The 10274-nt window shown below is 33.1% G+C and overlaps 2 protein-coding genes across 2 annotated transcripts; one reads left to right on the top strand and one right to left on the bottom strand.

The window, feature by feature from the left end:
* Positions 1 to 574: 574 nt before the first annotated feature.
* Positions 575 to 3099, bottom strand: LOC124833221 (S-adenosyl-L-methionine-dependent methyltransferases superfamily protein). Its single transcript, XM_047307642.2, has 4 exons — positions 2849 to 3099; positions 2004 to 2496; positions 1297 to 1541; positions 575 to 1180 (listed from the first exon to the last, which is right to left on the bottom strand). The coding sequence occupies exons 2-4, from the start codon at positions 2450 to 2452 to the stop codon at positions 939 to 941; spliced, it is 936 nt and encodes a 311-aa protein (XP_047163598.1). The 5' UTR covers positions 2453 to 2496; positions 2849 to 3099; the 3' UTR covers positions 575 to 938.
* Positions 3100 to 5595: 2496 nt separating this feature from the next.
* On the top strand, positions 5596 to 7444 carry LOC124833169 (Protein kinase superfamily protein). The gene has a single exon (XM_047307573.2). It carries the CDS (start codon positions 5954 to 5956, stop codon positions 6956 to 6958), a length of 1005 nt encoding a protein of 334 aa, XP_047163529.2. The 5' UTR covers positions 5596 to 5953; the 3' UTR covers positions 6959 to 7444.
* The last annotated feature ends 2830 nt before the right edge of the window (positions 7445 to 10274 follow it).

The raw sequence follows: 10274 nt of genomic DNA, 5'->3' as shown, positions 1-10274 counted from the left end.
ATCCAACATCTGTTATCTTTGCTTCTTTTTTTCTGTTGGAGGAAACCTGTAAAATAGGCATTGCATATTTCAGAATATACTTTCAGGATATGAAAATACATCCCGAATTCCGAAATGCATAGTCCAGAATGTATACTTTTAAACAGCAGCCACTAGGGTGCAAGGGATGCGGCTGCTGCTATGGGAGAGGAAGGAGAATGCGGATACAATAATTGGAGAAGAAAGAGAATGTGACTGCTGCTATGGGTGAAGAAGGAGAATGCATCTACTACAATGGAAAATGAATGAGAACACAGCCACTTCTATGATAGAGGAATGAGAAGATGGAGAGAAGGAAAAGTTCAAGAATCGTGATTGTGAAGTTCAAGAAGGTTTTTTTTTATTAACAAATATGAATTATTAATATATTTTTAGTGGAAAGAATTGAATTCATAACATCTTGCATTTTTCTCTTTCAAATCTTTTAATTAGATATATAATGCATTCTAACTATAAAACGTCACAACATTATTCTGGTTGCTATTCCTAATTCTGCAAGCTCAAAACTCTAATAGAAAGTGTTATCTTAAAAGAGTAAAGGGAAAAGTGTTCAGTTTTTTACTTTCAGCATACTGTATACTGCTACATAAAGACAATGTCTAAACATGAAATTCTCACGCAATAGGAGTGAGCAAATCAATCAATAGTGACAAGTCTTTTGCCACTTTGCTGAAGCAATGTTAATATGTTAAGAAACTTGATCCATCTAAATATCTGTAAAGAATATGAAGAAGCACAAAATAGCCACTAATGATTACTAGTCTGCAAAGAGGTAGGCCTTACTTCTTGTAGCAAGGCATGGACGATGAGCATACCCTACTATAACGAACAAAAACAATCTCTGCATGAGGCTCTATATGAAAGGAGATACAAAATTGTGATGGACATGAGAACACTCTTCATGAGACGCATTTGACTCTTGCAAATGTCAAATAGCCTGTGTGACCTCGAGCTTCACCACAAGGTCTGGCCATGACAGAAGAAATAGAAGGACTGCCGCTGACTAGATAGCTTCCATCAGAGCATTGTCTCCTCTTCCTAGGAACAGAACCATTAGAATCATCCCCATCCCCACTTAGGCTTTGCATTTTCTCTTCCCGAACTTCATACGTGCGTAAAAGCACCTCAAATGTCCTTATGTCTTTGTACACAGGAAAAAATTTACATGGGTATTCTATCAGTCTAATTCAAGCACACAAAGATTATGAAGTTAGGGAAATATAGAGGGGGGACAGAGAGAAGAAAATGCAAAACTACCTGTGAATTGGGTTCGGAGTGTTTCGCATGTTCGTTGTACTTGCTCGATACAAGGAGAGAAAGAGCACAATGTGCCATCATGTCTCAACACTTTTGCAGCTGAAGGAATGGTAAGCCAAGGTTGAGGTAGATCCAAAAATACAGAGTCAGCCATGCCTGTAAAATCATCAGGGAATCCTTCACCCTGAATGTCCCTAACCTTCACCGTGACTAAGCTGCTTAGACCTGTTTTCTCAAAATCAGCCCTACCAGGATGACAAAAATTAAGTGAATAAAAAAAAAGAGTAATTTACAGGGCAAAATTATAGATTGGTTTCTAGGTAGGCATCCTATCAAGCTAGATCCTGCTGACAAGAATCATGGTAAGATCTAAGAGCATACCAGAGTATTCCGGTATTAGCATTTTAAATTATGAACTATAGAGTCTCTGAACATCGAATATCTTGCCCACAATTTCATAAGAATAATAAAACCACGGTGCAAAGTTAATAAAACAAGTTTAAATTTCATCCACGGCCAAAGTAATGTTTTAATTGCTATCATCTCATTACATGTCAGCACACCATTTTGGATGATAGTGAAAATAGACCCATAGAAGAAAGCCAGAAGAAGCAGGAGAAAGCAACACGCAAATATGCTAATACCAAACATGATATTATGTCAATTTCTATATAGAAAATCACATTACTTCTTCCTTATTTTTTTACCTAGCTGATTCGGCCCTTTGCTCATGGAAATCAAAGGTATTGACGTGTCCTGAGGGAGCAACTGCTCTTGCAAGTGAAGTAGTCAAAGATCCGCTACCAGTCCCAGATTCAAGAACCACACAACCAGGAACAATCTCCAAGTATGTGATAACAAAACTAATATCCGCAATATAGAGAATCTGAGTCCTGTGGTTTAATACCAGAGTCCACAATTCTGGTGTGGGAGCTAACAAGTACACAAAACCACCCTTACTACTGAATACTTTAGACCCAAACTGTTTTCCTATCCAATCTGAATGTTTAAAAACACCAAAACGATTCTGCAGGACTGAACCTTCACACACAGTAACAGCCTTCATGCTTTCATGCTTTTCATAAACAATAACCAAATCGCCATCACTAATTGATCGGTTAAATGATAACTTTTTTTCAGGATGACAGGCCAACATCTTAGAAGTCTTCAAGTCTTGAAGTAGTCAAAAAACACAATTATCTGATAACCAAAAAGAGAGAACCAATAACATAAGTCATCTGTAGTGAAAGTTTTAGCACTCAAATCAATGTTGAAGACAACATCAACGAAAATCCTATGCATTATATTAGGCCCAAAACAATACACAGAAAAGAAAACTGCAGCACAAAACTTATTAAAGTAAAAGACAACGATGAAAAGTTGACCAACCCTGAACAAAAAAAAAAATAAAAACCTGTGTTTTCCAAACATAACTTTGACATAGAGAAATTTAGGATAAAAGAAGAGGCAAATATAAGTAACAAGAATTGCGACACATTGATTGGCATGTAGCAAGTAGAAACAGCGAGAATGAATGGGGGATGGAACGAACCAGGTATGTGAGTTCAGGAAGCGGTTTAATCTTTGTTCGCAAAGTAGAAAACTTTGAAGAAATTGGTTACGCCACCGATGACAGTTTCGAAGCTTTCCCTGTGTTTCATGAGCCGATAAAGCCACTGAGTTATACGAAGGGTTTTAATTTAACCTAAGGGCCCAATCATCAAAATAATAAAACCTATTGCTGTTCATCTGATGGCACAGACATCATAATAAACCCTCCCATCCAATTCAATTTAAAGAGCCTACAATTTATTTGATTAATATGTTATTTTTGGTTTAAATTCTACCAAAACGAAAGTGATTTAGTTTTCTTTTTACAAAATATAGTGTCAATTTCTCAACTTGGAGAGATGACGATAATGTGGGCTGAGTAATTCTGTTTTGGCCCGGCCCATATTTGGTTTATAAAAAAATGATCTAATTTTTTTATTGAGCTTTAGGTTTATATTTGGTTCTGTATTGTCATTTGTATCTTTTGAAATATTTATACTTTAGCTACTAAACCAACTTTTATTGAGCTTTAGGTTTTAGAACTTTATCTGTTAATATTTTTTACTCCACGTTATTAGAGATCACGTCAGGTGATAATCACGATCACTATAAGTGGATTAGGGATTTAATGTGATGGTAGCGTGTAATAATTGGGGTAAATTTTATTTTTCTTTTTGTTATCTTTTCATAAAATTCATTTTTGGTTCTTTAAGATTTTGTTAATTGTTTTTGGGTTCTGATTGGCTGGTTTAATTGGTTTCGGATTTTCAATTAACTCATTTTATTTTTTTTAATATAATTATTTTACTTAATTGAGTCCTTCAGTTTTTACGTTGTTATATTTAGTTAGAGCAATTATAATAATATCTAAAGTGATTCATAGGAGCATGAATCAGAGGTTCCATGTATGGCCACCTGTTGCACACTACAGATTCCTCCTTCAACTTTGATGATACATGTCTGATCTGACCTTATATCATGCACTCATTATCGAACATGTTGGATTTTAGTTTCGAAGATAGAGCATGATGTGGGGCAATACTAATACTGTTACTATTAATATTATTACTACCACTTTATCGCTTCTTTCTTTCTCATAACCTCACTCAACATATCCTTCCACCAAATCCAGCAACCAGATTCCGGGTTGTCTGATTACAAAAATAATACAAGCTGAAGAAGAAGCATCATGAGAGATTCATTACATCTCACACCATTAATTGGTGGGCCTTATCGGAGCTACGAGCCAAGCCCAACATCATCATGAAGACACAATGGGCCCCAACCTAGGTTTCTCACCAATTTTGTGGTTTCCATTACAGGCCTGTAGCCTTATAGCTATGTTTCTGGCGGGAAATTGCTTCATTCCAATACACTTCTTAATTTTCTCTGCTTCACTTCATACTATTGTTATTCTATTATTATCACTTTCTTTCAATTATACCTTTTGATAAAGCATCTTCTTTTGTTGTTATTTTTTTTTTACTATTATCTCTGTCAATTATTATTATTACTGTTCAATTTGAAAGAGAGTTCAGATATTTCATTCTCGTACCTTTCTTTGTGTATAATAATAATAATACAGATCCTTGTTCTTGAAAGTGAAAAGATTTTTTCAATATACTGTTTTTCTAATAATGAAAAACACCGATTTTTCTTCAGTATCTTTACCATTTAAATCAGTTTCCCCATTTAAAGAACTCATGATTATTTATTTTTAAATAGTTTATATATTCTTTTTTTTTTCAAATGGTCAATCGCTTATGGGCCATAAGTTGATTTATTTACAACATAATTTTATACATTGAATGCATGTGTTTTTTTAAATGAATTTGTTTCCTCGAAAATAAAATATGTCATTAGTTTCTCTATTTTTGAATTTAAAATGTTTAGTTTTAAACGAGAACAATACTTTAATGTTTTAAATCAACAATTTTCTAAACTTGTACCTACCCAAATGGAAACACACAATTGTTAAGCTGTCTCTAATTGGATTGTCTTCAGATATTGCTCTACGCACCACACGACCAAACCTCCTGTTTTCCAGGCGAATAACAATCTCCGTACACAAAAAGGTATAAACAATACGTAGTAGGAGACAAAATGTAAAACAAAAGAGAAGAAATTTGTATGCAATGAACAAACTTTGGTGGAGATAATATAATTTAAAAGTATTACACAGCCCATAGATTGTCCCACGTACACATACAATCGGTAAGATATAAAAATAACATTAGGTTGTTTCAATAATCGAACGGTTTTAATTGAGCATTTAAAGGCTTGCTCACAGAGTGTTAAATTACTTTAGTTATCTTATAATACTTTTACAATGTCTGTCCGTAAGGAAGGACAGAGAATTACACTTTCACAATTTTATTTTATTTTTTCGTTCCAGAATTACACTTTTACAGTATAATCTTATATTTTTTCTTAATTTCATTTTTTCTTTTTTTACATGCCAATTGTCTTTTTGCAGAGTTTAAATCCGAGTAGTAGATACATGCTGACACTCTCACAAGTTAGTTTTCAGTTATCTTATTACAATTAAATCTTAAATATCTAATAAATACAATTATTATGTTATCTATGTATTTATAGATTTTGAAATGAATTTTTAATTAGAGCTAATTCAATTACGATTTATAATCTAAGAATATTAATTAACAAATGAGTTATTTAGGCCGAGTATTCGTCGATTTTTGCTAGATGAATTTCTTATATGGTTGGCAAGCAATAGTTCGTTCCATACAATTCATTGTATATTTGATTAAGTTGATGTTGTATGTTAATTAGTTAAAAAATTATACAATTTGTTGATAATATGAGAGGTAGGGTTGCCAGCTATCAACTACCACAACTAATCCGACCGATCCATCTATCCATCCACCCATTTTGTCAAGCATATTCTCTCTTTTTTCCTTTTCAACTTATCTTCCAACTGTTTGATATCTCCCCATCAAACTCATATGTATATAAGCTTCTTTTCACACACACCTCTTCCACGAACCATCCAATCTCACCTTCTTCCTTCAACCACTAATAACCCATCACTGCCAATCACAAACCACACCATACCCTTCAAACCAACCCATTCAAAACACTCAAAATGAACGCTGCGGAGCATATCGCTTATGACACGGTCATGATCACTCTATCCGTATCTCTCATCGTTCTTGCCATCATCCTCTTCCTGGCTTGCAAGAAGAAACCCGTTGAATCCGAAGAAACACTTCCCGTGAAGTTGTGTGCTCGTGCATACCCCTTGACGGAAGTTGATGCCGCCACCGACGGCTTCAACCACAGGAGAATCATCGGGCAGGGTCGCTTGGGAACCGTGTATGCGGGTACACTGGAGAAAGAAGAGCTGGTAGCCGTTAAAAGGATTCACCCCGTTCTCGTGTTGAGCAATGCAGGTTTTGGTTTCTCATCCGTGTTGAAATGGCTCTCCTTGGCTCAACACCCGAACGTAGTTCCGATCATAGGGTTCTCAGAAGCACCGGGTGAGAGAGTTATTCTGATGGAGTTTGTGCACATGGCGAGCTTGGACTTCTACTTGCATAAAAACCAAGACGGGGCTTCACTTTTGGATTGGAACAAGAGGTTGAGGATTGCAGCTGGAGCAGGCAGAGGGCTTCAATACCTGCACGAAGTGGTGGCACCAAACATTGTACACGGGTGTGTTAAGTCGTCTAATATCCTGATCGATGTGAACTTCTGTGCTAGGATTTGTGATTATGGTCTTAACTTTTTGGCACCTGTGGAAAAGAGAGGAGTGGTGGGGTATGTGGATGATGAATATTGGAGTGAAAGAAGGGGTGGTGGAGCTACCAAAGAGAGTGATGTTTATGGTTTAGGAGTAGTCCTGCTGGAGCTTTTAACTGGGAAAGGGTGTGAGGGAGGGTTGTTGGTGAAGTGGGCATTGCCTTTAATTAGAGAAACAAGTTTTAGTGAACTTTTAGATCCTAGGTTGGTGATTCCTTCTGACACCAAGCCTCTGGTTAGATTAGCCAAAGTTGCTTCAGCATGTGTCGGTAACTCACGGAAATGTAGGCCTTCTGTCGCTCAAGTGGCTACCATTTTGAACAATTTAGAGACTGAAGTCTGCCTCTGATCCCCATGATCATGATTGACCAATTTGCCTTCAGTTTTGTACCAAGGAATTGGAATGCAAATGGCATAAAAAAAATCTTAGTCTTCTCTTATGATTAGTTAAAGAATTTATTGAAATGAAGAGGAGAAAAAGTGTGATGAGTTTCGTGAGGTTGAGATTCATCGGATGCGAGTGATTGGTGAGAAAATTGGTAGAATTTTAGGAGGGAAGAGGGTCATATCGAATAATTTTTTGTTGGGGAATTTTGAAATAGAAAGGTGGGACGGTGCCGTTGTCCTTAGGGCGGTGAGTATTAATCTCTGCTTCCGTGTAGCATGGGGATCCTTTTGGTCATGAAAGTGACCTATTTTTGTATTTATTTAATTCTTAGTTTCTCCAAACTTTTAATGTCTGCATATGTACCTATTTTTTCCAGCTTGTAATTAGGTACCCATATGCAACGTTGTACATTTTTATAAATTAATATCGCTGTTTTCTTTTAGTTTATATACAGCTATTACCCAAAAAGGAAAATAATAAGAAACATATAGTATACTGTATGAAAGATAAGTGATAATAACATAATAACAATCCTCTCCGTAACGCATGTTTTGATCTAAATAAATTGAGTTGTAACTACAGAGTTACAGAGATGTAGACGGAATATCAATTTTATTTTAAAAATATCTTTTACACGCAGTTTTTATTAAAAATACTCATCCACATCTTGATTATGAAACCCATCATAGATATGTTTTACAGTGGGTGTAGGTATAATTTAATCCTAATCTTGCTTAAAACTCTTTATACAAAATACACAAAAGATTAGGAATTTAAAATATAATTACCAGGTTGCTTCGCACATGCTTATGCTTAGTTAATGATGGCAGGAGTAGTTAGATACAACTAGTTTGGGCCCAACAATATCGGTCATTGGGTCTTCCACCTCGAAAGCTAAAAGGTTTCTCTCTGTACCATCTCACATTTCTATTTGTACTCTCACATTTTGTTTCTAATTTTTAAACTATCTTTTATATTTCAAAAAATTCTATATTTCATTTTCTTTAACGAATTTTAAAATCCATCGTATTCAATGGATTATAAAATTCGATGAAGATTTTTCAAGTCTTCAACGAATTTCAAAATTTATTGTAGTTTTTTCAAAATCTTTCAATAAATTTCAAAATACTCGTATCCATCATAGATATGTTTTACAGTTGGTGTAGGTATAATTTAATCTTAATCTTGCTTAAACCTCTTTATACAAAATAAACAAATGATAATATCTGTGATAATTGTTAACTAGGGATTTCTTTACCCTGAGAAAAAGAATAGGAATTTAAAATATAATTAATAGGTGAAAAATGTTTTTTTAACAATTTTTTTTTACAACTTTTTTATAATCGCTTATGTGATGGTTCGTGATTAGTCTGTTTCAAATATACAAACCAATGAAATAATAACACATAATCTATTGTCAAAAAGTTGTTAAAAAAATTATTAACATATCATAGTCCTTGCCAACTTCCTTCGCACATGCTTCTGACTAGGTTAAGAGTGATGCTCCCTCCACCACCCCATCTTCTCCCTACATTTCTCCAAATTTTTTTAAATTTCAAATTTATTCTTTTTACTTTTTACTTTTACCAATTTAACTTTTTATTTTTTAAAACCTTAATCTCAATCCCCTCTCACTTTCATTTTCACTCTCAGGAGCAAGCTCTCATCCCTTACTGTCACTTTCTCTCTTTCTCTTGATTTTCACTTCCATTAACACAACATTTCTCATTTCCTTTCAAATTTCGTGAGATTCACCAAACATCCAATGATCATCGAAGAGAAGTTCAGCTCCTGCGACCTAAACGGTTTGATTTACAGCGGCAATGGTTATCTCATGGTGGTTTAGAATTTCAAGTTTAAGCACAAATTTTCAAGTTTGATTATTTAAAGACAAGCAAGTGGGGAAGAAATTTTTAGCAGATTATATTATAGAATCATGATAATTCAAAACTCACCAGAAGTTATAAATGTTTTAAATTTATACCATGCAAAATTTGTTTTTTCTGTCAAATTTTGTGTTAACGGAAGTGAAAATTAAGGAAAGAGAGAAAGTGAAAGTTGGGGGGTGGGGACTTGCTGCTGAGAGTGAAAAGGAAAGTGAAAGTGAGAGGGAATTAAGATTTGGGTTTTAAAAAATAAAAAGTATAATTGATAAAAATAAAAAGTAAAAAGAGTAAATTTAGAATTTAAAAAAATTAGAAAGGTGCAGAGAGAAGATGGGGTGTTGGAGGGAGCATCACTCCTACCCTAATGATGGCAACAATAGTTGGATACAACTAGGTTGGGCCCAACAATATCATTAATTGGGTCTTGAGTGTTTCATCCTATACCAACATCTCATCATGCACCTCCAAAAATTTAATTTTTATCCTTCTAACATCTAACTCAACCATTTTCAAAAATTTCATTTTTAACTTTATTCTCTTTCTTATTAAAGACATTTTAATAGATATCTTTTTATTTTTTTCTCTTTCTTATTAAAGACACTATACACCACCTTAATAATAATTATAATTTAATTTAAAATTTAAATATTATTTAATATAATTTTATATTTTAATAATTATTAAAATATGATTTATATTATAATAATAGTTATATTAAAAAAATAAAAATAAATAATAAAATAATAATAATAATAAAAATAATAATATAAATTTTGATTTAATATATTCAAATATATTAAATTATATTAAAATATTAAAATAATTAAACAATTATTAAATTTTAAATAAAAACAAAAATTTTCAAAAACTTGTTTATCAATATCAAAATCAGTTTTGTTTTTATTTAAAATTTAATCAATATTTAATTTAATTAAAATTATAACATTATTTATTATATTTTTATATTTTAATAATTATTAAAATATGATTTACATTTTTATAATAGTTTTATTAAAAAATAAAAAAAAATAATAACTAAAATAAGAGTAACAATAATGAAAATAAAAATAATATTAAAAATCACATTTAATATATTTAAATATATTAAATTACATTAAAATATTAAATTAAATTAAATTAAATTAAATTAAATTAAATAATTATCAAAATTTAAATAAAAATCAAAATTTTTGAAAAAATTATTTATCAGATATCCATATTCGTAGAGCTGTCAAAACGGGTCACCCGACCCGACCCGGCCCGGCTCACCACGGGTTGGTCACTTAGTGAGCCAACTCAACCCGGCTCATTTATTAGCGAGCCAGAAAAATCTTAACCCGGCCCAACCCACCACGGGTTGGTGGGTAAACGGGTTGGCTCACTTAATTACA

Source organism: Vigna umbellata, chromosome 5 (assembly GCF_029865625.1).
Source record: "Vigna umbellata cultivar VRB3 chromosome 5, Vumbellata_1.0, whole genome shotgun sequence".
NCBI lineage: Eukaryota > Viridiplantae > Streptophyta > Magnoliopsida > Fabales > Fabaceae > Vigna > Vigna umbellata.
The sequence above is the reverse complement of the archived record's forward strand: the minus strand, read 5'-3'. Positions and strand labels throughout refer to the sequence as shown.